Raw genomic sequence first — 27,465 nt, 5'->3', positions numbered from 1 at the left:
CGAAAATTATATATCTGTATCCATAATCCTGTTTTTCTTCCTTAATAGAAGTGAGGTCTAAGTGACTTAATCAGTACCTCTTGATTTAAAACAGAACAGAAACATGGTGAAGCAACAAACGTTGCTTTCCTAATTTTATGTTTCACTTTGGCATGTTTCACTTCTGTTTTAAATCAGGAGGAATTGATAACAAACCTTGTGCTGCTTTGCTAATTTTACCCTCCTGATTTTTTTTTTTTTTTTTTTTTTTTTTAATCTTCTTAATCACAGTTTTTCGAATATGCCACGACGAAAATGGATAGTTGAATTTTAGTAATAGAAAAACTCTGTAATAAAGATGTACATAAAATTCTAAATAATGTTAAAGTAAATGAGCTCGAAGCTTCTAATTTGGATCTATTTGGACGATTTGGTAGCTAACAAGAAAACATTTTGGCTCGATAAATGCTTTTCCAAGTGAGGGAATATAGTTCTGAGATTTTGTAACGCCTTCTAGATTTACCCCATAATGCAGTGATTCTAATAACTTAATACCGGGAATAGACGACTGCTTAGGTCCATTCATGACCTGCAATCCATTCAACATGAGAATGCCAGAAAATCCATTGAGGGAGAGAAAAAAACAATTGCAGCTCGAGCATGCGCAGCAGTTTCCAGTTTAGCAGTTCAGGATAGGAGAGTACGCATGTTGCGTAGCCCGTTGGGTTCCATTGAATGATTTCTGCAATGTAGTGATCTTTAAAAAAAAATTATCTTCGGGCGTTTAAAAAAATAAAAATTTACTTACCACACTTCGAAATACTCAAGAAAATACTGTGAAACTAAGATAATTACTCAAAGTTATGATTCCAAATGATTATATAGAGCCACTTTGTATTTGTTTACATTAAGTCATATTTAAACTATGGGTTTAATATTAGGCCGACAAAATGCAAGAATCGAAGAACTTGACAATACTTCCAACAACGCCTACCGATACCCCCCTAAAACAGGTTTGTATGTTTCGTTAAAAGTTCACATTTTGATCATTTTCAGTGATAATCTATAAATGTTATTAGTTTTTAAAAATTATACCTTGTGCTTTTGGAAGGTCGAAGTAAAGTATATTTACATTTCATTTCTCTAGGCGGTCTTAAATGCCTTTTGTAATTTCATATGCAGTAAAAGAGATAACTTTTATTATTAATTTAATCATGTTATATAAGCACCATATATCTTAAGCTACATAAGTGCGAACTTCTTTAGCCTGCGTATTTTAAAGTAGGTATGATAAAGCTGCATTTTTCTTATAGCTTGACTGTTTAGTATTCACATGGAAAAATAATGACATTTTCAGCATTTTTAATAGTGATTAACGTGATATCGCAAGTAATAAATATATTGATTTAAGAAACTTAAATGAAAGTAATTTGTGTGCATGTGAAAAACTAATGTTGAGGAGCTATTTAGTTAATGTTGAGAGCTATTTAGTATTTTAAATGTTTAACTATAAATTAAATTAATTTCACTCTTAGCCTCTTTTTTGTATGTGTCAAGCTAAAGTTTTAAAAACTGAGAAGTGTCAAATTTTCCCACTCAATGCAAAATAATCATGTAGTTATTCATCTCTGCCATAGCAATATCATCTCACTTAAGTTCATGTTCATATCTTAATTTTCAAATTCCTGGTTTCCAAATAACCGTTCGAACCAAATTAGCCTATAAAGTTGAGATATTCTTGTACTTGTGGTCTGCCAGTTTTTCTGATTATCCAAAGAGAATTATATATTACTTCTTTGAGGAAAAGAATCGCCCACTGCTTTGTGCATTTCTCAAAACCAACCTGAAAATAACAAGTCAAAGAATTCCACAAACTCAGTATATTCATCTACACATTGACCTATTTTCATTTAGAAAAACATCAGAAAATTGCACAAACTTGGCATTGTACACTCCCGTGACTTTGTCCATGTACACATCGATATGTGCCATGTAAGTGGGTGATTCTGCATCAACTTGAAGATAATAAGTCAAAGAATTTTAAAACACGATATCCATGTACACATCAACCTATTGTCACTTAAAAAAAATCAGAGCATTGCACAAACTTGGCATTGCACACTCTCTTGACTTTGTCCATGTACACATCAATATGTGCCATATAAGTTGGTGATTCTGCACTTTACCCCTTCTTTGACCTAATGAGAAATGCGTTTATTCATTTGTCATAAAATAAATGTCTTAGCTTGAAAATGGTAAGTACCTTAAACCAGATAGTTTTTTAAAAATAAAGCAGGTGTTTGTCAAATAAATTTAAGATTTAGAATATGAAAAATCATAAAACATCAAAAGAAAAAGGGGAGAAAAGAAACAGGCAAACAAAACAAAACTAAATAAACCATCTTCAAGGGATTTGAATGTTACTTCCCCTTCTAAAGAAAAGAGTGTTGACATGTCTGATAGCATATTAACTTGAATTGATGCTGAATAACTTTTATTGTGCTTTGAAATTATTAGCTGTTGCTTCATTTTATTTGCAATGAGCAGTAATAGATTGACATGCATTTCAGTTTAAATATGAAATTATGCTCTGCTATCAAATGGTATTATGTATGTTCAGAATTATTGTGATTTTTTTAAGGTCGTTGTATTGTTTCTGGCATTATGAAATGCTAAAATATATTCGGCAAAGTCCAAAATTTCACTGTTTTCTACAACATTGTTTGCTTATAATAAAAGGATAATGCAGTTGGTGTACTGTAGAAAGGGTACTTTTTGGTTATCCCTCCGAAAAAAAGTTGCAAACTTATTGCCAACTTTAGGGTCATGCTTGTTTTGTATGTCTGTGTATCTGTTTCAATAATGCAACTATTGGTGCCTTATATTTTTATATTCTTTTTCTTTGCTATACAAGTCATACACACTTCTTGTTTTTCTTTTTTTCTCTTCCACCCCCCCCCTTTTTTAATGTGTGCGTATGTGTGCCAGTTTTCACTAAAAGATATGGAGAGAATTGCTGAAACTTGCCATTGTGCACAATCTTGTATCAAAAGAGATGCATGATACCTTTAAACAAGTACATCCTGTTCTACAGGTGCAGGTGACTATGTCTGAGATTACACTGATGATAAACAAAATTGCAGTATGTGGTCCACCACTATGCTGAAATGCCAAAATTCCCATAGGAGGAATCCTAAGCTGCAGCCAGACTGGCGAAATGTCCAGAGAAGTGGCAAGCCATCTGAGCAGATGTAATGTGCATACTTTTGTGTGTTGTTACCTAAATACTTTTTTTGGTGACGTCATGGGCTCCTGTTTAAATACTTTTGGGCAACATGGTGTGTTGCCTCATCAATACTTTCTTGCATTTTTTTTTGGTACAGATGTGAATAATCAGAAAATACTGTAAAATGAATCTGTTATGTGGTTTATTAGTTTACAGTTTTCATGCAACACTATTTATAAATCTCTAAATCTAGCAAGTTTAAAAGATGATGCAATGATATTTTCTTCAGTTATTTGTTGATACATATTAATATATGTATTTTCCACTCTTGTCATCATTTGAAGAGTTGTAGCGGTTGCTACGTCATAAACATTATTTTTCTGCTTTAAGAATTACTTTACACTGCTAATTTTGAAAGAAATACAATTTATTATTCACTTTTTAAAGCCGTTCTTTTTTAAACATCATCATTCTATGATTATTTTCGTTTCCTACTGTTGCCACTTGCAGTCTACATAAAGTTGTACGAAAAAAAGGTTCTATATGGTTTGTACAGGTCGCACTGCTCCCCTTCCAAGCAACATAGTTGCAATACAAAGAGAAAAATTGTTGTTCTCACATAAATACTTAACGTTACATTAAACTATATAAATACTATTTACAAAATATTAGAATCATTATAGGAAAAATTAGTATACAACATTAAATATTTACATAATCGTGGTAACAGGCTGGGAAAGTAATTGTTCTCCTGCTACATGTTGTTTTAAATTTTAAATCATCCATCTTTCCATTTTCATCTCCGTTTGATGGAATACAGTCAAAAGTCGTTAATCCGGACTCATCGGGACTTCGGCGATTCCGGATTATAGATCATCAGTTTAAATCTCGTAAGATGGCATGCAGAAATTCTAAAATTAAAAATATGAAACCGTAATTTATGAAATAAAGAACAATTATGATCTAAAGGGTATCAAAATTTGCAAAAAGAAAAAGCTTAATATTTATTTGTTTACTTTATTAAACATTTCTTTCAATGTAAGTTGTTTAAGTTTTGCTTCGTTTCATGTGATAATACTTTCTCTTTAATTCTATTAAACAGACATAATTTCTTGTTCAGTTACAAAGTTCCGCTGTTCAAGCCCTATAATTGCTTTGTCAAGAACACCGACTAATTTGTCAATCGAAATTTTTTCGTTTTCAATAACCTCTGTCACTTTTCTTCGCTATCGGAAGCGAATTATAATGACGAGGAACTTGTTTTAAGTCATATCAAAGACGGAGCATATCGAGATGAAATACTACATTTGGTAAGGAATTATAAGCCAAATAAAATAACAACATCTGCGCTGAAGATAAGGATAGTGCTGACAGATCAACTTCCAATTCATTACGCGCCCGCCGCCCCCCCGCCGAGCAGCGTGAAATTGATAAACAGATTTCGGATTTCAAAGCATACTTTCGCTTTAGATCCTTTACATATTAACAAATATATATCGGAAATTCTATTTGATATAATCGAAAGTTTAAGCGTACTTTTATAAAATTGCTCTTACAGTCTGCAAAAAATAATAAGCCGGATCCAATTCAAAAATTAAGGAACAACGCAATCATCAACATTAACTGAAATAGATAATTTTAGCTTATACGTCCATTATACATAAAACGCGCACGCGAAAACGAATTCTGCACTTGCGCACACTCATATGCGCAGTCATAAAAGGTCTTACGCGCACGCGTAATCGCCTATGCGCATGTGTCAACGCGGCGCATGCGCAGAAAGTTTTCAGTTTTGAGGTCCGGATTATAGATCATTCCGAATTATGGGTGTCCGAATTAACGACTTTTGACTGTAGTAGGGGTTTTTCTTTATTTGTTTAGTTTGGAGAATTATCTTCACCTGAGGCTAACAAGTAAGCTTGTTTTAATCGATCGGCAGAAACATTGATGTCTTTTCCTTTAATTCTCACTGTATAATATTTGTCATTTTTGGCACTGACAGGAAAAGGTCCTTCATAAGGAGGTTCTAATGCCTTTTTGACACGATCCACTCTGACAAATACATGCGAACATGAATTTAAATCTTCATGGGAAAATAACTTTTGTTTTCTTTTGCATTGACTTTTAATTGGTTTTAATTGTACCATTTATTTTTGGAGTTCGCTGGTGAAAGTATCTGGTTCTAATTTGATTTTGAGCTCTAAAAAAAATTCTCTTGATGGCGTCAGTGATTTACCATAGACCATTTCTGCGATGGAGCAATTGGCATCATCATGTAGAGATGTGCGTATACCGAAAAGTATAGTTGGTAAAGTTTCACTCCATTTGAGTGAATTGTGAGCTTTAATGTGTGCTTATAATGTTCTGTGTAATCTTTCAATTTTTCCGTTGCTTTGTGGGTGGTATGAAGTTGTTGTTTGCATTTTAATTCGACAGATAGAACCTAAATTTCTGAACAGTTCTGATCTTACTGATTTCCTCTATCTGTGATTACATTGAAAGGAACACCAAAACGACAAATCCAATTCGCATAAAATGCTTTTGTGATTGTTTCTGCGGTAATATTTTCTATCAGTATAACTTTCATCCAGCAAGTAAAACAATCAATGCATGTTAAGCAATAATTATTTCCATTTGATGGTAGGTACGGTCCAATTGTATCGATATAAATTATGCTAAATATTTTATCAGGTTCTTCAAATGAGTTAGGTTAATCTTTGGATTATGATAACTTGGCGATTTTTTGTCGAAAATTTGGCGACCAACCCTGCTACAGCAACCTGCTAGTTTTTGTTTGGACGCCATTTTGTTTTCACGAAGTAAAGGCATGTTTTTTTTTTTTTTTTTTTACTCAAAATTTTTTTCCAACAATCTGCTAGCCGGATTACGCTTATGCTAGAACTTTTATGGAACAAAAGTGCTTAATCATGATGAAGATTAGGTCCAAAATTGGGAGAAAGTGCAGAATCACAAACTGTTTGCCGCGTTTTTAAGAACTGCACATACACAGTATCCATGTACACGTCAACCTATTTTCACTTAAAATAACATCTCAGATTTGCACAAAAATGGCATTGCGTACACTCTTGACTTTATCCATGTATACTGCTAAAGTCCTAGCTAGTAACCTTTATCGCCTTATCAAAATGTCGCCAAATGTTACCATATTCCAAAGATTAGCTGTGAGTTAAATTTGGAAAATATGTGGCGAATAATTTTACTTTTCTGGCAATTAATGCACATTTTAGCCCATTCTCTAACATCTTTCTTAATATTCTTCCAAATGAATCTTGATGCTACTTGTTTCACTGATAATTTGATGCCAGGATGGTTCAAGTCGTGTGTTTTGTGAAAAACATTTATTGGAAATTGTTGGGGTATAAACGGTCAAATATCGCACCAGATTATTTTTCCCGAAGGTAGTGGATATTGTTTAAAATTAAAATTTTTGCTACTATTTAGTAATTCTTTCAATTCTTCATTATTGATTTGTTCATCTGCAATTTTGTCATAATCAATGTTCGAAACTGATTCAATTCTAGACATCGAATCTGCAACATTATCCGGTTGATCTTTACACTATGGTAACTTGGCGTTTTTTTGGCGACCAACTCTCCTACAGCAACCCTCTATTTTTTTTTTCCCGCCGCCGTTTCTTTTCTTTTTATCTACTGAACACTTCTTCCAACAATCTACTCGCCGAATTACACTTATGCTAGAAATTTTTATCTAACAAAACTGCTTAATCATGACAAATATTCACTGCAAAATTGGGAAAAAGTGCACAATACCATACTCCTTACGCGTTTTTCAAAATAACACATACACATAAACCATGTACACGCCGACTTATTTTTACTTAAAAAAACATCCCAGAATTGCACAAAAACGGCATTGCGCACACTCTTCACTATATCCATGTACACTGCTTTTTTCTCATAAATTAGAAAAATTTCACGAAAATACATGACAATTTTCTCAATCTTTAAACCCAGTAAAAAGAACATATATGAAATTACCTGATCGCGAAAAAGTATTTACCCTTTACAAATATGAACATTTCCACATATAAAATAAATAAAATATCCAAAAACTTTTACCTCTAAATCATCTATTACATTATACACGTCACCAACGAATTCATACCGCAAGCATTACAAATACTTAGTATCAAATATTTAAATTATTTCCATGCACATTTACTTCAACTTAAACGTATACCAAATTCCTACAAACATAAAATTCACAAAATAACTATCATTTAATTAAAATATCACTAAACCATGTACACGTCGACTTATTTTTACTTTAAAAAACATCCGAGAATTGCACAAAAATGGCATTGCGCACACTCTTCACTATATCCATGTACACTGCTTTTTTCTCATAAATTAGAAAAATTTCACGAAAATACATGACAATTTTCTCAATCTTTAAACCCGGTAAAAAGAACATATATGAAATTACCTGATCGCGAAAAAGTATTTACCCTTTACAAATATGAACATTTCCACATATAAAATAAATAAAATATCCAAAAACTTTTACCTCTAAATCATCTATTACATTATACACGTCACCAACGAATTCATACCGCAAGCATTACAAATACTTAGTATCAAATATTTAAATTATTTCCATGCACATTTACTTCAACTTAAACGTATACCAAATTCCTACAAACATAAAATTCACAAAATAACTATCATTTAATTAAAATATCACTAAACCATGTACACGTCGACTTATTTTTACTTTAAAAAACATCCGAGAATTGCACAAAAATGGCATTGCGCACACTCTTCACTATATCCATGTACACTGCTTTTTTCTCATAAATTAGAAAAATTTCACGAAAATACATGACAATTTTCTCAATCTTTAAACCCGGTAAAAAGAACATATATGAAATTACCTGATCGCGAAAAAGTATTTACCCTTTACAAATATGAACATTTCCACATATAAAATAAATAAAATATCCAAAAACTTTTACCTCTAAATCATCTATTATATTATACACGTCACCAACGAATTCATACCGCAAGCATTACAAATACTTAGTATCAAATATTTAAATTATTTCCATGCACATTTACTTCAACTTAAACGTATACCAAATTCCTACAAACATAAAATTCACAAAATAACTATCATTTAATTAAAATATCACTAAACCATGTACACGTCGACTTATTTTTACTTTAAAAAACATCCGAGAATTGCACAAAAATGGCATTGCGCACACTCTTCACTATATCCATGTACACTGCTTTTTTCTCATAAATTAGAAAAATTTCACGAAAATACATGACAATTTTCTCAATCTTTAAACCCGGTAAAAAGAACATATATGAAATTACCTGATCGCGAAAAAGTATTTACCCTTTACAAATATGAACATTTCCACATATAAAATAAATAAAATATCCAAAAACTTTTACCTCTAAATCATCTATTATATTTTAAACGTCACCAACGAATTCATACCGCAACCATTATGAATATTTAGTGTCAGATATTTAAATTATTTCCATGCACGTTTACTTCAACTAAAACGTATACCAAATTCCTACAAACATAAAATTCACAAAATAACTATCATTTAATTAAAATATAATTAAATTCAAAAACACTACTTAAAATATAAATGAGCACATACATTAAATTAATAAAACTTACCTTACAATCCTAATTACTTTAAACTAAATCATTGCTAATAACAATTTTTCCAATAATACCAAATTCCTTTACTTCCACCTTACATTTAGAACAATGCATAAAAATAATATCCTCAAATAATTAAAAATACTAACTTACCTGAAGATCTCGCACAACCTTAAAGAAACATTTATTACTACCCTTTTCAATACCACTAAATACCCATTTCGAATTCACTTTAGTTACGGCCATGGGATCCAAATATTCACGAACACTGTTTCACACAACACAGAATAAAGCCAAATACAAAATTTCCAGATTTTTTCCCGATTTCCCCTCTTTTCCGATTAAAGAACCGTAATTCGTCCATTAATATCACATGACATATCCCATGATCTCTCATTTCCCTCACACAAAATAATGCGTAATCGGAACTGAGTACTGCTCACATTATTACAAAAGTCCCAGGTAGTAACCTTTATCGCCTCCAAAATGTCGCCAAACTACCAGTTACCATATTGTAAAGATCAACCCATTATCCTTATTAGTTATGTATTTTATGTTTGTTGAAAATTGCGAGATATACTGCAGATGTCTTAATTGTCTAGGAGATGCTTTATCATTTTTTTTTTTTTTTTTTTTTTTTGTTTAAATGTGAATATAATTGGCTTGTGATCTGTGAAAATCATAAATTCACATCCTTCTAGCATATGCTTAAATTGTTTGATGGAAAGATAGATACTTAAAAGTTCCTGGTCATATGTGCTATAAGCTTTTTGGGTGTCATTTAATTTTTTTGAATGAAATGCTATTGGTTTCCAATCTCTGTTTTCATATTGCTGTAGAATCTTTGGAATATGGTAAAATACCTTTTTACCATTTTTTTAAATTTAAATATTTAATTTAAATTAAAATTATTTTGATCCAGTTGCAAAATTAGTGTGCATAATGGTAGATCTGGATTAGGGAAAGTTAACATAGCAGCATTGACTAAATCTTCTTTGCATTTTTCAAAAGACTTTTTTTTTTTTTTTTTTTTTTTTGAACTTTTCAAGTATTCATTTAGGGGAGCATGTGTATTAGCTGAACCTTTAAAGTATCTTTTATAAAAGTTAATCATTCCTAAAAATTTACGAAGTTCGTGAATAGTTTCAGGAAGTTTATGGCTTGTACTTTTTTCTGGAAGAGGTTTTGAGCCAGTTGGTGTTATCAAATATCCCAAAAATTCTAATTTGTTCAGTCCCATCACAGATTTCGATAAATTGATGCGTAGTCCATACTGTTGAATTCTGTTAAATACTGTTTTTAATTAATCTGTTATTTTATTTATTTATTTTTTTTTAATATGAAGATTTCTTCATTTGATGGGTGATGGAGATGGAGTTCTTCAGTCTGCTTTTCCAATGAAGATATTTTTTCCTGTAATTGGAAAGTGGTTGGCGAAACACTTGAATTCTTAACTTCAGTTGAATGAGTCTCATATAAGTCAGTTTGTGAATGCATGTCAAAAATCTTATCAGCCATAATCGTCAATTTATCAATACCTTCATCACTAACCGCCAATATATCTTTGATATGGTGTGGCAATTTGTCCATCCATAATGTTTTTAATACCATGTCAGAAATATCACTAGTTGCCAAGGATTTCATTTTTTGTAATATATGACTAAATTTCATGTCACCAATTTCAATGCCAGTGAAAAAGGCATTTTGATTCCTTTATTTTCACTTTCTTTAAATATATTTAATAAATGTTCTTTTGCCAAGGAATATTTGTTTTCAGTCTTATCAGTTATTATATTATATCCCAAATAGTATATACATATTTAGGTTCCATTTGTGAGACTATGTAATTAAACTTGGTATCTTCATTTCTTATACCATTAATTTTAAACTGTGCCTCTATCTGATAAAACCAGATTTTTGGCTTATGTATCCAAAAAGGTGGAATTTTTATACTGACCTTCATAGTTTCTGAAAAATTTGTGCCATTTGACTGGCTTTCTGTCTTTGCTGTAATTTCCATAATACACTCACTTCCAAAAGTTAAGCACAGAGAGGAAAATGCTGATTTATGGAAGCCAATCAGAATTGAAGAGGATGCAATTCGCTGCAGAGGTAGATGGAAGTATGCAAATAGGTAACAGCCAGTTGTTCTTTCATGTCAAGAAATATACAAAAAAGTCAGTCGTATAAGAAGCCAGCTTTATAAAGGGTTACAGAAGTTGTATGTAAGTGCTGATAGAAGGTGTTTAAAACTTTCGTACAATTTGTTTTTAAGACATACGTGTTTCTATGACTTCCAGAAGACGAATGGAAGATTCTGAGCGCTGGTGTACTGTGGGGTGCATTGAAGCAGGACAGTCGATCACAGCTGTTGCTCTTTTCTTCGGCGTGTTTCATTCTGTAATTTCACGTTTATAGAAACAATTCCAAACCACACAGACAGTTGTCTGAAGACTCGTAGCCGGTCGCCCAAGGGTTACAACCCCCGTGGAAGATCGATATATTGCTATTGTAGCCAAGCAGAATCGCTGAGCGACCTCCACATGTGTGACATCTATGGTTACAGCGTCCATTGGTAAGGCAATATCTGCAGCTACTGTACGCTGAAGATTACATATGAATGGACTGTATGGCCGGGTACTTCGAGTTTCTGTTCCTCTATTCATCCAATCAAGAGGGGCACAATTACAGTGGTGCCGAGATCATGTCAATTGGAATGTGTCTGACTAGGGCAATGTCATGTTTACTGATGAGTCAAGATTTGCTCTGGAGCCAGATGACAAGCATATAAGGATATGGCGTGAACAACGAACACGCAATCAGTCCCAAAACATCACCGAGCATCATGCGTTCCGAGGCGGAAGCATTATGGTGTGGGCAGGGATTTCATTAGGATACTGCACCGATCTGCACATCTTTAAACGGGGTTCTTTGATGGTTGTCTGGTATCGAGATGAAGTCCCAGAACCCATTGTGAGATTGTATGCTGCAGCAGTTGGCCCTACTTTTGTTTTAATGGAGAATAACGCACATCCCCATAGAGCTGACATCGTCGATGACTACCTCGAGAGTGAAGGGATTGCGCATATGGCGTGGCCAGCTTATTCGCCTGGCCTTAATCCCACTGAAAATCTTTGGGATGCTCTCGGCCATGCTGTATCTTCATGTTTCCCACCTCCAGCCACTCTTATTGAGCTGGAAACTGCTCTACAAGAAGAATGGCGATTGCTTAATTCTACGATGGTTGACCACCTAATTGAAAGCATGGTCACAAGGTGTAAACGTTGTATACAGATGAGGGAAGATCACATACCCTATTAATGTCCTTTTTTCATTTTATGCTGTTTATTTTCACTTTATACATAATTCTGTTTATTATGTCATTATCTGATAACTTACAATAATTTAATATTGTTTTCAGTTCTCTGTATAATTATTGATTTTGTTTTATGCATGCTACTTTCCTTCTGAATTGTGTGTCAATCAAAGCAGTATTTGTTGATTTTTTTTGCATTTTACAACTTCGTGCTTAACTTTTGGAAGTGAGTGTATCTTTATGATATAAAAATAGCAAAAGCGACACCAGTAGGAATACAGTACAAAGTCCGTAATCCAGATGCCCATTATCTGGAATGACCTATAATCCAGACCTCAAAGCCGCAAACTTACACCATGCGCGTAAAGGGTTTACGCATGCACGCTTTATGCATGCGTCCACTACGCATGCGCGTAAAACAAGTAAAGCGTTTACCCATGTACTCTTTCAATAGTGAAGAAAGTTATGTTGAAAGAAATGTTTAATAAAATAAACAAATAAATATTACACCTTTTTTTTTTTTTTTTTTTTTTTTTTTTGTAAATTTTGATACCTTTTAGATCATATTGCTTTTTATTTCATAAATTACGGTTTCATATTTTTAATTGTATAATTTCTGCATGCAATCTTACCAGATTTAATTTGATGATCTATAATCCGGAAAAAAAACCTAATCCGGAATGGCTGAAGTCCTGATGAGTCCGGATTTCGGACTTTGTATCAGAGTTAAAGACTATGTCCAAGTACAAAGACAGTGTACTTTAAATTTTTTAAATGTTAATTAAATACTTTACCAATTGTCATACTGGTACAGATCTATTGTACATAGATGATTATAACACAGGTAAAGACAGTCTGAAAATTGCAGTGAAATTTTTATTTTATTTTATATACAATTTAACTGTTTTTCTTTCTTTCTTAGGTAGTTACTTTGCAAGTCATTTCATCATGGGTGGAGAACGCTTCGAAACTACTCAACCAGAAGCATACCTGTTTGGTGAAAATATGGACCTTAACTTCTTGGGTGGCAGACCTACTCCTGTGAGTTTAAGCTGTATGATAAAATTAATTGATAAGGCATTTATATAATTTGTAAAATGTTAACTGAAATGAACCATAATATTTCATACTTTTATAGTTTCCTTATCCTGCACCACAGCCAAATGAACCTACGCGAACATTAAGAAGTTTGATGAACATAAGGAAAGAGTCTCTGCGATTTGTAAAGTATGTATTTTCAGAGGTTGTAATGCCTTAAATTCTGTTGCTTGTATTAAATGTTTGAAAAGAGCTCACTTGAAGTTTCTGATGAATATTTATAATATTTCATCAGTTTTCAGTTGCATCCCTTAATTTCAGTACTACTTCAAACAACAGCAAAAAAAGACCGATTCTAAGAAATTAAAATAATAAAGTGCTGAAGCACATCTTGCAAGTGGTTTTTAATTATCAGCAATGATTTGGTAATAACAGCAATATATCTGTTTGAATGAGCTATTTGGGAAAAAATTAGTGATTTTTGGAATATTGTAAACTGTATGAACTGTATGTTGGACTTGTAAACTGTATGAATATTTGAACTTTAATTTAGCTTTCTATTTATTATTTTCAAAATTTCTACACTTTGAATGTGGAAGAATATTGGATTTCAGATGAGGTGCAGTTTGTATTTTATGCCTACTTTCATTTTGTTTTATTTACTTAAAATGCTTTTTTCTCCACTAGTAAATAATTATAATTCGTTTTGTTTCTTTGAAGTGGCAACCAACCATATTTTTGAATAAGCTAAAAATATGTGCATGTAATAGGCTCATTAAAGAATGTCTTGTTTTCATGAGTGATATTTTATTGAAGATCCAGACCTAGTTCGAAACATATTCTAATAACTTTAAAATATTTTTATTAGTCTCTAGAGTCCATGATACGCTGACAGCATAATAGAGTCAAAAGTCGTTAATCCAGACTCGTCGGGACTTCGGCGATTCCGGATTATAGATCATCAGTTTAAATCTCGTAAGATGGCATGCAGAAATTCTAAAATTAAAAATATGAAACCGTAATTTATGAAATAAAGAACAATTATGATCTAAAAGGTATCAAAATTTGCAAAAAGAAAAAGCTTAATATTTATTTGTTTACTTTATTAAACATTTCTTTCAATGTAAGTTGTTTAAGTTTTGCTTCGTTTCATGTGATAATACTTTCTCTTTAATTCTATTAAACAGACATAATTTCTTGTTCAGTTACAAAGTTCCGCTGTTCAAGTCCTGTAATTGCTGTGTCGAGAACACCAACTAATTTGTCAATCGAAATTTTTTCGTTTTCAATAACCTCTGTTACTTTCTTCGCTATCGGAAGCGAATTATACGAGGAAATTGTTTTAAATCATATCAAAGACGGAGCATATCGAGATGAAATACTACATTTGGTAAGGAATTATAAGCCAAATAAAATAACAACATCTGCGCTGAAGATAAGGATAGTGCTGACAGATCAACTTCCAATTCATTACGCGCCCGCCGCGACGTCCCCCCCCCCCGCCGAGCAGCGTGAAATTGATAAACAGATTTCGGATTTCAAAACATACTTTCGCTTTAGATCCTTTACATATTAACAAATATATATCAGAAATTCTATTTGATATAATCGAAAGTTTAAGCTTACTTTTATAAAATTGCTCTTACAGTCTGCAAAAAATAATAAGCTGGATCCAATTCGAAAATTAAGGAACAACGCAATCATCAACATTAACTGAAATAGATAATTAGATAATTTTAGCTTATACGTCCATTATACATAAAACGCACACGCGAAAACGTATTCTGCACTTGCGCACACTCATATGCGCAGTCGTAAAAGGTCTTACGTGCACGCGTAAACGCCTATGCGCATGTGTCAACGCGGCGCATGCACAGAAAGTTTTTAGTTTTGAGGTCCGGATTATAGATCATTCCGAATTAACGACTTTTGACTGTAGTTGGATTTGATTAAAGGTAGATTGTTATGTGAGGTATGAAAAGAATTGTATTAGACAGTCACAATCAGTAGTTATATCAGAAGGAGACTTTAAGGTACCCCTTGTATTATGGCGAAGTTGTTGTTTGATTTATCACCAAGTTGTTGTTTCATTTATGGTAGCCTGAGTAGTTTAATGTTATGGAAACCCTATTTGTGACGTAATTGGGTGAATGATTCTGGGAAATTTTGAATCTTGGGATGTTTTGTAAGCATTTTTGTGGTGTGTGTTGGTTTGTTTCTTTAGACGGTAGAATGGCCGAGTGTAGTAAGATTAATTTGAAGTTTCTGTACGATTTGGAGTGAAAGGGGAAAAGAGCTTTAATTGACTGGTGTGTAAATGAAGGTTTACTTAGTAGCCATTATAAGTGCCTTGTATGTAGGAAGGATATGCGTCTAGTCGAACGCAAAAACTGTTTAGATGGATTTGAATGGGATTGTAGGAAGAAAGGTTCAGATGGTCACTATGTGAAGCGTTCGATCAGAAAGAATACCTGGTTTGAAAAAAGTCATTTGAGTATGATTGGTATTGTGATTTTTACGTGGCTCTGGGTGTACGAAGCGAACTCGAAAATCGTGGTAAGTGAATATTTTCTTTTGATAGTGCTTAAATGTAGAAAATGGTTTTCCTTTTTTATGTTATTTTATTGTTTGGTTTAAAATGTATTTTATTGAGATTATGTATATTTTGTTTGCCTGTATTGTAGAATTTGGTGCTCCTTTGACTTTTTAAGTGAAAATATATCGATGTGTACATGGACAAAGTAAAGGGAGTGCGCAATGCAAGTTAGTGCAATTCTGGGATTTTTTTTTAAGTGAAAATAAGTCGATGTGTACATGGATACAGAGTTTGTGCAATCGTTTGTCTAGTTATTTTGGCTTTGTGTAAATCGCCGCTTCGCAAGCCAAAATAACAGGTCAAAGAATTGCACAAAATCGGTATCCATGTATCGCCAAGTTTCGCCAAGGGGTGCCCTAAACTATACTTTTACCCAGAAGGCTTTGAATGTATTATGGCTTACAGAATTAAAGTCTATCTTAAAAGTTAAAAATGGTATCACATAAAATATAGTTATAATTTTCTATAAGCAAATTCAGTTAAGCAGGAAACGAAGCAGTTTAAAGAACTTTCAGTGTGTTACCTAGTGAAGGATCTGTTAAGCCTAGCATGAGCAGTGAAACAGTTGACCCATGGTTTCCATTGAAGCCTGAGGAAATCTGTTTGTAATGCCAGTAGAGAACTTTGCATTCCAAAATCTACAGTTCCATGGTATCTTATATAAAAGAAATTAAGCCTGATGCATATAAAATTCAAATAGTGCAAAATATTTTTCCAAATGAACGCAGTGTGTGATCCAAATTTGCTGTGTATAACCTGAATCAGGTTGAAGACAAAAATTTTCTCATGTTGTTATCTTTAGTGATAAATCCACATTTCATGTATTGGGTGCTTTAAATCATTACAACTGTCTGATGTGGAGTAGTGATTCCCTGCATGGTTCTATTGAACTAGAGCATTATTCTCCAAAAGTTAATGTGCAGTATACCAATAAAATAAAATGACTGTTCCTTTCTTACATGAAAACATCATAAATGGTGGCATCTACTTGCGTATATTGGAATAAGCCAGAACTATTGTTATAACCCAGAACTATTGTTATAACCAGAACTATTGTTATTATAATATTGTTATAACCCAGAACAAAGCACAGCATTGGTCAGTGTGTCAGCATAATTACCTAAATAAGTATTTTACTCGTGGACGTATTATTTGTGATGATACTATTTTGTAGCATCCTGGCTTTTCAGATACAGAAAATATATTACCTTTTGTTATTTTATTGTTAGTCAATAAAAATATTTAATATCTGCCTCTTCTAGCTTTTTTTGTGTCCAATAATTTTCAGTCACCGTGTATATTTTTGCAACACAAATATTTTATTTGTTTATTTAACTAAATGGTAAAATAATATTGAAAAATTTTTTATATATTTTCATACTTTAATTTAAAAGTGTACGTAAAATGTTTAAAATGTGTCAGCCAAGTGGCTGAGTGAATAAAAGTGCTTAACACTGGTAGTTCAGCTAAATTTCATATCCTGGAGAACTGATTGCATTGTCTTTGATATTTATTCATAACATGAATTAAAGTTTAAATGTCCTTTACGAAGGCACCTAATGGCAAAGAGCTCTTGGGTGTTTTTAAGTTAAAATCAAATTCTCCAATGCTTTAACTAATTGATCATATTTTGATGTTTATTAATATGTCAGTTTAGGTTTATTCTGTATGTGTATAGAAATATCATAATTCCATATCATTCTGCTATAAATCAAGGAGTAGCACCTGCCTTCATCTTTTCCAGAATTTGCACTTTTTGCGTTATCGTCAATGCAACGTCTTTACGTTTTTCAACATTGCAAGCAGTAAAATCATGAGTGTGTTTCTTATCTGTCATTGTATTAAAAAGGGCTGAAATTTAAAATATTCTTAATTGATCCACAAAATATCCAGATAAAAAAAAAAGGCAGCACTAAACAATCTCGTGAAATAACAAAGCTCAGAAAATACAACAACGTGAACTTGAACGAAGAGTTGAGTAAATCGTCTGCTTTTTTACCTCGATACAGATTACAGGGAGAAAAACTTCTTATTTATTTTATCTTATATTAAAACTTTTTTTATGTCAATAATTTGGTATTTCCGTTATGACTCATTATTATTCGGTAATTATGACGTCATTATTCGTTAAGTATTTTTTCTTCGATATTTCGTACTCAATGTTGCGTTTTCTGGAACCTATAAACTGAACGTTTATATTTTCAGAGGCAATGCGGATTTCAGAAGTTGGCGGATTTTCGGTATTTGACTGTATTTACATATTATCCTGTTGACTGTGATAGTTCATGAAGATCCCGCCAAATCTGTGCCAGTCATTCCAGCAGAATTCTAGTGGAAATGGTGTATCTTTATTTAATAAACAATAAGATATTACTTTTTATTTATATAATTGACAAGCACAAATTACAAATTCAGTGCATTAAAAAAACTACATATATTTAATTCAAGCTTTTAAATTGACAAAACAATTCATTAAAACCTGTGCCACTTTCTCTGCAGCCAAAAATGCCTAATAGCATTCAAAGTAGCATCAAAATAGATATCCTGCAATTTTACCAGAAGCCCTGTTTGTAATGCTGTGAGCATAAACTAATGTTCAGTAATAATTCCAATCTATTGCTTTTTTTGTCATTGATATTCAGCTGTTCTTTTCTCTGTTCAACAGATGTAAATTCTCTCAACCAGCTATAAATGAACTGGAGTGTAGTCACAAATGTGATTCTGCAGCTCTTTAACCACATTCCATTTTTAATGGATTTTTTTTTTCCCATGTTGATTGCCATTATTTATCTATTTTCAAATAAAGTATTGTATCCAATAGTATACATGTTTTTATGCTAGTCCATAATTTAAAAAATCTGATGTGTACACCACATGACTTCCTTGTACGGAATATTAAATTATATGCATTTTTCTTGCATTTCATTTAAACTTATTGGATTGAATTAAATCTACGTCGCCGACAGCGCATAACCCACAATAGAATAAATGCATTCTTTAAAATTCACTCTAGTATTTGTTTACCATAGCGACACTCTGGCGCTAGATTCACTTAAAAATTATTACTTTAACTAAATTTGTATTACTGTCAGTTTGCGCACAGTGCTTCAGTACAAATTTTAAATTTTCGGAAAATACAGTTAGTTTTTTTCTTTATAAAACAAATTCTTATACACTGTTAAGTTAAATAAATCAAGAAAGATAATCATGTATGTATAAAGATGACACACTGAAAATTTCATATATGTATGACAAAAACAATTTGACTTATTAAAACTCGAAAATCAGCTGAAATTCTCACTTTTTGTGTAGCGCAAAAGTGATGACCCCCTTCAGTATTATATTTCGTTCATATTATAACTCATAATGCACAAAATTTATATCATTTAAAGAACAGAATTATCTAATCGTTGCCACATGTTCTATTCAAATACTATAATAAAGCTAGAATGATGTACAAAAGAAATTAAGCAAACAAAACAAAAAAAGAAACAGTTTTTCACAGACGATTGAGTATTTCTCATTTAATTAATTCAGTTCTCACTTCGTGTGAAGGCAAAAATACATAAAAACTCAAAATATCTATATTAAAAATTTCGAAGTAAATCTTAAACACTTATTTCTTCGAAAAAATTCCAGAAAGAATTAAGCATGATTTAATTGGCAATAATAAATTAACACGTTATCTTGTTGTTGCGAAGCTAAGTTTCTCTAGATTGGCAACAAATCCACTAGTCTCCTGTTTCAAATGTAAACATCAATGGCCGCCATAAAAAAAAGGCTTAGCGGCACATAGACAACTTTAAAATTGTTGATAAGTCTAAAAATATTGCATACAGATTTACTAAAGGCATAAAAACCTTAACCGGAAGATAAAAACAACATAATACAATCATTTTTAAAGCAAAAAATGTACAATTTACAAACATATAAGAGTAAAGAAACTGAAATCACTGAGCCAGGTAACAGAGTGGATATATATATAAATATATTTATATACGTTTGGTGAGGCCGATTGCAACCAAAATACGAGGTGCACATCTACATGTTATAGCAATCCTATATACAAAATTTCAACGTTCTGAGGCTACTCGTTTTTTAGTTATGCGAGATACGAACACGAAAAATTCTCTTCAGAATTCATTTTAAAGCAGTTTTATAATTTTTTTGAAGGAAAAGAGTAGTTTATTCTGTCCTTACGTACAGATATCACACAAAAACATCGTTAAATTGCATTCGATAGCGGTCAAAATGGATATTTTCGTTGAAATATGCTGCTTGAAACTTTTCTCGATTACAATACTTCCTTTTTACTTCGTACAAGGAAGTAAAAATAATCCACTGCTTACTTTTTCTCAAATTTTAATTTTTTTTTTTTTTTTTTTTTTTTTCAAAATCAAGGAAAAATACAGCAAAAACAGTTAGTTTGTATCCTTGCTCATAAAACCAAAAGGTAGCTTATCAAGAATTAGTCAGGATTACATATGAAAGTGAAGATTATGAGTCTGTTTCGTCATCATGCTTATGAATAATTGGTGCTAAATCAACTGCTTGGCAAAAGTTTTAGGGTCAATCAAATAATATGATTACCAGAAGGCATTATTAAGATTTACACTGTGTAAACTGCTAAAAATCTTTTAATTGAGTAAAGCTGCTTGTCAAGCTGCTTTTAAAAGTAGCTGTGAATGCTTTTGGCTATAAAATTTCTTTCGCTAAAACATAAAAAATTTACGTACATAATTATAAAAAATTGTGTATAAATTTTAACTTAAATTTATAGCAATTGAAAGAAATATACTTACCATATATACCCATGTATAAGTCGATACCTCGTATAAGTCGACCCCCCCCCCACTTCGACATAAAAAATTCGTAGAAAATAAGAAACCCGCGTATAAATCGACCACCCCTCCCCCCCCACTTTCGAAATCGATCGAGAAACTTCAAAAAAATTTTTTTAAGTACTACGTTTATTCAAAATCATCTGAGAAAAAAAAAGTAAATATACGATAAAAAATACTTTGGTAAATAAACAAAATCAAAATCCTTCAACGTCCGATTCATGGTCAGATTCGCCAAACATTTCATGGAACTCTTCTGTCGTCATTGGCTCGTCGTCATACATATTTTCAGTCTCGAACTCTGTATTGTTACAATCACTACTAGAGCCTTCGTCGTAATTTTCACTTTCAAAAACAGCATCATCTTCCGTGCCGTCTAGTTTGTTGCTAATACAACATTTTTTAAATGATTTTTATAATCATTTCAGAGGGTATTTCGTTCCAAGCATCTTTAACCCACTGAGCAATTAATGTAATATCGGGCTTTTTAATGTTGCCTCCCTTTGTAAATGTTGGACGACCGGAACTAATCCACTCCACCCAATATTTTCTAACATTTACTTTGAAGGGCTTATTGAGGCAGACATCTAGGGGTTGAATGACGGATGTCAATCCTCCCGGAATTACGCCCACAGTCGTTTTTAGGTGTTTTGTCACTTCTTCAGAAAGTGTCCATGAAAGAAATCGTATACTAAAAGAGAAGGTTTTTTGAAAGCTAATTATTATAATTGAATATTCAAAACTGTTCAGTATTGCATGGGCTATTTTTTAAAATTTTGACGTGTACGCCTGTTAGCAAAAGTATTTCATGAATGAACAATAGCTATTATAAAGACTTATACCTACAAAAAACTATCTGCATTTCTCTTTTCTTGGCGTGTTGCCGAAACTTTTTTATTGCTCGATATTGATCAGTTGTTCGGGGGCCGAAAATTCTTTGGTTTAATCGAAACTAACTCTAGTTAAGGTATGAAACTCTGTGATTAGTTCATCACATAATTTAAGTCATGAAATTACTTCAAGTAAGTGACTTATTTGATAAGTCGTCCAATTTGAGTGCGGGAAGAAAACAACTGCATTATATAGACATTTTTGATTCTTCTAATTTTTCTTTTAATTTTTTATGACCCCGCATACAAGTCGACTGCCCCACTTTGAAGTCTTTTTTTTTTTTTTTTTTTTTTTTTTTTTTTTTTTTTTGTAATATCTCGACTTATACGCGAGTATATACGGTACATTTATAAGCATATGCATGTAAATATTGAAATTAGATATATTAATTATTAAAGAAGCAATAAATATGGTTTCAATTCAAGAAATTTTTGAACAATGAATTTAAATATTGAATATACAGTCAAAAGTCGTTAATCCGGACTCGTTGGGACTTCGATTCCGGATTATCATTTTTCTGGATTATAGATCATCAGTTTAAATCTGGTAAGATGGCATGCAGAAATTATAAAATTAAAAATATGAAACCGTAATTTATGAAATAAAGAACAATTATGATCTAAAGGGTATCAAAATTTACAAAAAAAAGTTGTTTCGTTTTATGTGATAATACTTTCTCTTTAATTCTATAAACAGACATAATTTCTTGTTCTTTTACAAAGTTTCTCTGTTCAAGTCCTATAATTGCTGTGTCAAGAATACCGACTAATTTGTCAATCGAAAGTTTTTCATTTTCAATAACTTCTGTGTCACTTTCTTCACTATCGGAAGCAAATTATAATGACGAGGAATTTGATTTAAATCATATTAAAGACGGAAAACACGGCGATGAAATACTACATTTAGTAAGGAATTATAAGCCAAATAAAATGAAAAGATCTGCCCTGAAGATAAGGATAGTGCTGACAGATCAACTTCCAATTCATTGCGTGCCGCAGCGTCCCTCCCCACCCCGGCCGCAGAGCAGCGTGAATTTGATAAACTGATTTCGGAATGGTTAAGTCATTTTTTGCAGCAATTCCACTGTTGTTTAATGGACTTCGAAACATACTTTCGCTTTGTAGATCCTTTACATTTTAGTAAATATATATCCAAAATTCTATTTGACATAATCGAAAGTTCAAGCTTACTTTTATAAAATTGCTCTAACAATCTGCAAAAAATAATAAGCCGGATCCAATTTGAAGATTAAGGAACAACGCAATCTGCAACATTAACTGAATAAGATAATTTTAGCTTAGCTTATACCGTCCGTTATACATTAAACGTGCATGCGCACACGCATATTTGCAGCCGTAAAGGTCGTACGTGCATGCGTATGCAACACATGCGCAGAAAGTTTGTAGCTTTGAGGTCCGGATTATATATCATTCCGGATTACGGGTGTCCGAATTAACGACTTCTGACTATATACAGTGGATGTTATTTACTATCCAGTGCCATATTTTAATTGTATATTTATTAAACATAATTGTTGCTATTTTAATTCAACATAAACTCTGTTTTTATTCCCTCTGTAGAGTACCAGATTCATTTGAAGGAGAAAGATCAAGCTCTGAAGCTTCTTCGTTAAGCACTTCATATAATATAGAGTTTACTTTTGATTCTGATGTAAGATGTGCAATTAATATATATTATTTCTGTACTGAAGAAATAACAGCTAATGGTGTTATGTAAGTTCTGAAATCATAATTTTTATAACAATTTATAAGTATTGTATTTTTGTGTCATTGGCCAGTATTTTATAAAATAACGACCATCGGGCTAATTTTCTTAACATAATAATTCTTGTGGCTACTCCTTCAAGAACCAAAAGGACAATCAGTGCAGTTCGCTTTTTGTTTTAATTTTTGCATTCACATCCAGAGTTAATTTCCTAGTATGTCCATTATGATTTAAGCTTTTCTTATATTAGGTTGCTTAGCACCCTCTGACTGATTGCCAAGCCTTGTGTCTAATATCGGGGTTATTCAGTTCGCACCCAGTCCGTGGTATTGCAGTGAGTTGCAAAGACATGAAACCATTAACAGTTTCTACCATTGTTAGGTTAAATTCAGATTTGTTCTGTTTTATATTTGCATTAATTTTGTGACATTTTGCACTAATTTAACATTTTTATTTTTTTAATGGTTCTCTCTCTGTAGATGTGTACATACATACACATATTATTGTGAATGACGATAATGTTTATGGTAGTAATTTAACACGTTGACTGCCACGGCACTTTCTGGATTGCAGTCCAAGAAGCCGAATCGATTTAATCATATTATATCATTAAAAATACTAATGATTCGTGACAATCATTAAAAAGCTTACAGGATGGTGGTTTTTTTTTTTTTTTTTTTTTTTTTTGTGTGTGTGTGTGTGTGTGTGTGTAGAAAAAAGGGTCCTACGAATTATCTCATAGTCGGCTTTTGTTAGACAAAGCTCTTCACATAAGCCCACTACGAGTTGATTCTTACAGATATGCTTCGACTTGTCGCTTCAGTTGGCTAAAACAAGCTCTAAGCGAGTAAGTAACTCGTAGCGGCACAAAAATGGCAAGTCAAGAAACTACAAGATAACTTGTCTTGGGCATCTTGAAGAAGAGTGCTAATATAAGAAACAGAGAAGAAAAATCTGCAGTCTGACCTTGAGATTAGTTTTAAAAAATACTGCTTCTCATGTGTGTGTGTGTGTATACATATATATATAAATTTAACGAACATTTTTTATTCGTAAAAAGCAAATTTAAAATATATATATATATATATATATATAATGTTGTATGAACTTAAATCCATTTAGTGCGAATACAAGTTATTATTACTTGCGCAATTGCTGCAAAGTTAGTTAATAATAATTTATTTCCTAAACAGTATTGATTAATTGATTATATTATCTCCTAAGTTTAATTAAAGTAGAATTATTTTAAAAGCCTGCTTTTTATCAACCATTGCCTTAAAAGAGCAGGCGTTAAATACTCACTCTAAATCATTTAACTGATAGGGATATGATAATTTATTCCTAAACCTGAGAAGGCGGTATAAGTTGGATGACTGTCAGTTGAAAGATTTGTATATAGTGTAATTACTCAATTGTATATATTGTAAAAAGCTAATTGTCTTCAGACATATACTGTTAATATACTGTTACTAAAAAAATGGGCCTATTTCCTGCCTTTAGACTGTCTACTAGCTCTTGGACAGCGAAAATGCCTTTTTCCTTTCTTAAATTCTTAATCATTGCGACACGACAATTAGCCAGAAATTAATTAATTTCCATTCACTAGTATTTTTAAAAAAATCTTAACAGACGGTCTCTCTCAGATAAGAACTCCACAAAATACATCCCTCAAGAATTCCAAGTCCCACCCACTACCATAAATTTCTTCACCCAAGTCTTACCGACTGATATAATTCAAAGCCCCTACTGCCGCTAAGAATTTTCGGACACCCTACACTTCTGAGTCAGACACGAAGAGAACACATTGCCAACTCCCCCACTAGAAAGAATGTAAGTTACTTAATACCTTTCTGGCCTTTATATCTTCATGTACATTCACTGACCTTATTTATATTATTTTCTATTTTATTTTTATATTATTTTTATGTTCTCTTTGATTTGTTTTTACAAAGTTTGCATTATTTATCTTTTTTATAATCTTCTATGTTTATTTCAACTTTACTTTGATTTCGATTTCATAATGACAATTTCCAATGTTTAATTTCTACAAATAATATAGTACTCAAATACATAAAGATGATAGTGTCGGGGACGGTTACTCTAGTTTTACAGGATTTTTCTACAGTAATTGATTTTTACTCCAAATTGAATTGACTAAAATGCTTCATGAGAATAAGTTCTTTGAGTAACAACTATTCGCGGAAATATTTGGCCTGACTAGAATTGCCGGTTTGGCTTTAACTTATAACTCGAGTAAAGACGAAACACTTTCATATTTACGTATTTTTATCAATTATTGATCATTGAACGGGAGTTGGTTTGTTCCCCTTGAAAAGTCAACTAATTTCCGATCAATGACAATAATTACATGTTTTAATTTTTACTTTTACAATTGTAATATTATTCTTCGTGATGATTTAACTCCAGTCCCCGTTAAAACATTATTAACATTTTGCTTTCAAATTACTTCAAAACATCTTTCAAAATATAACTTACCAGTATGGATGCACACTTTTAAAATAATTCTACTTTAATTAAACTTAGGAGATAATATAATCAATTAATCAATACTGTTTAGGAAATAAATTATATATATATATATATAAGCAGTTAAAGTAGTACTTTCTGATTATTTACTTCTCTCTCCCTGAAAATCATCAGCTGTTGGTGACTAATGTTTTGCAAAACCAGGATATGAAAGATGACAGCCATTTTCAAAAATGTCAGCTCACTAAGAATTAAATAAAGCAGCAATCAGTTAAAATTTAAAATGCAAGAAACAGCTATAGTAAAACCTTTTTTTTTTTTTTTTTATGTGCTGTTGTTCCATATATACAGCAATCTGTTTCAGTTTCAAAAATCATCAAAGAATTTGAAAAACTCAGTATTACATACAACTTGACACTGTGCATATTATCATTCTTCTCATGTACACAGTGATAAAGTTTTGCTTAAACATGTCAGAGAATTGTAAAAATTCAGCATTTTGGCACAAATTTTGATTGTTTGAGAAGTACAATATCATGGAATGCAAGTTTTTGCCTTCTCTGCTTTGGATAAAATGGCCATATGGCTCAGAAAAACAGTGCTCTCTTTTTCATCAGCTGCTAGGCTCCACAGTTTCATGATTCCTTACAAGAAAAAAATTATATCGAATGTGACAAAAACAAATGCAGTGTAAAGACTGAAGTCCAGATGTAAAGTACCTGAAATAATCTAAGTCCGGACATCCAGAAAATAATAACCCAGATCCAATTTGAAGATTAAGGAACAACGCAATCTGCAACATTAACTGAATAAGATAATTTTAGCTTAGCTTATACCGTCCGTTATACATTAAACGCGCATTAATGTATAACGGACCAGCGCAAGATTACCAGCAACGTTTTTTGTTTTTCTGTGCTTTACGCATGAGCATTTGATATTTTTCATAAACGTGGAGAGAGTCCTGATACTTACTTTCACTTCTGCACTTATAAAATACAAAGAAAGTATCATTTATTATTACAGCTTCTGAATAATTTATATACCTGATGAATCTTTGCTTTCATCACCGTGTGACTAACACACAGTAGCTTGAGAAATGACTTCTGCAGTGATATCTAAAGTTTTTTCTAAGATTAGTAATTAAATATCTATGAACAAGAAAACTTTTTATGTTAACATTACACTTGGCAATGATTACAAGCTTCAGCTAACTGCACAGCGTAGTGTCAAATGTGTTGGTTAGGAGAAGCTTAACATGAATTCCTTTCCATATGCAAAACATAGGTTTTGTAAATGATACTCATAGGCCAGTGCTTGAATTGAGAATAACTGATTTGTTATTCAGATAAGCCTAGAAGTGGCTCCAGGACTCGTGCAGCCACACTGGATGTAGAATTTAGGAAAGACAGAATTTTAAAATTTAGACAAGCACCAAGCAACAAAATTAAGGGATGTCAAAATCTTTAGAATTTAGGGGGCACTTGGCAACAGAATTCAGAACATATAAAGCTGCAAAATGTCTGGCATTGGGCCCTGGATGAACCTTAATATATTCATTGCTGATCGCACACTGGCGTGCAATGTGGTATTATTGCTGAAGAGCCAGATATACTATTGAATGGTGTGGAGTTATGTCTCAGTTGCCATTCACACACTAGTGCAAGAAAAGCAGTACCTCGTACTAATTTTGTATTTAAAT

At 32.2% G+C, this 27,465-nt stretch overlaps 1 protein-coding gene across 3 annotated transcripts in view; it reads left to right on the top strand.

The window, feature by feature from the left end:
- The first annotated feature begins 670 nt into the window (after window positions 1-670).
- The window catches only part of Mrgn1 (Mahogunin ring finger 1), a 72,109-nt gene continuing 45,314 nt past the window's right edge, over window positions 671-27,465 (top strand). For all 3 annotated transcript variants that reach the window (XM_085809343.1, XM_085809342.1, XM_085809341.1), the window contains exons 1-4: window positions 671-992; window positions 13,111-13,229; window positions 13,327-13,415; window positions 23,135-23,287. In XM_085809343.1, coding sequence (XP_085665469.1) covers window positions 905-992; window positions 13,111-13,229; window positions 13,327-13,415; window positions 23,135-23,287 — 449 coding nt within the window. In that variant the 5' untranslated portion in view covers window positions 671-904. The remainder of the gene's footprint in view (window positions 993-13,110; window positions 13,230-13,326; window positions 13,416-23,134; window positions 23,288-27,465) is intronic.

The sequence above is a fragment of the Stegodyphus dumicola genome, chromosome X2 (genome assembly GCF_044657685.1).
Source record: "Stegodyphus dumicola isolate Sdum_Otavi_A_Nest chromosome X2, ASM4465768v1".
NCBI classification, from domain to species: domain Eukaryota; kingdom Metazoa; phylum Arthropoda; class Arachnida; order Araneae; family Eresidae; genus Stegodyphus; species Stegodyphus dumicola.
This window is presented reverse-complemented; position numbering and strand designations above follow the sequence as displayed.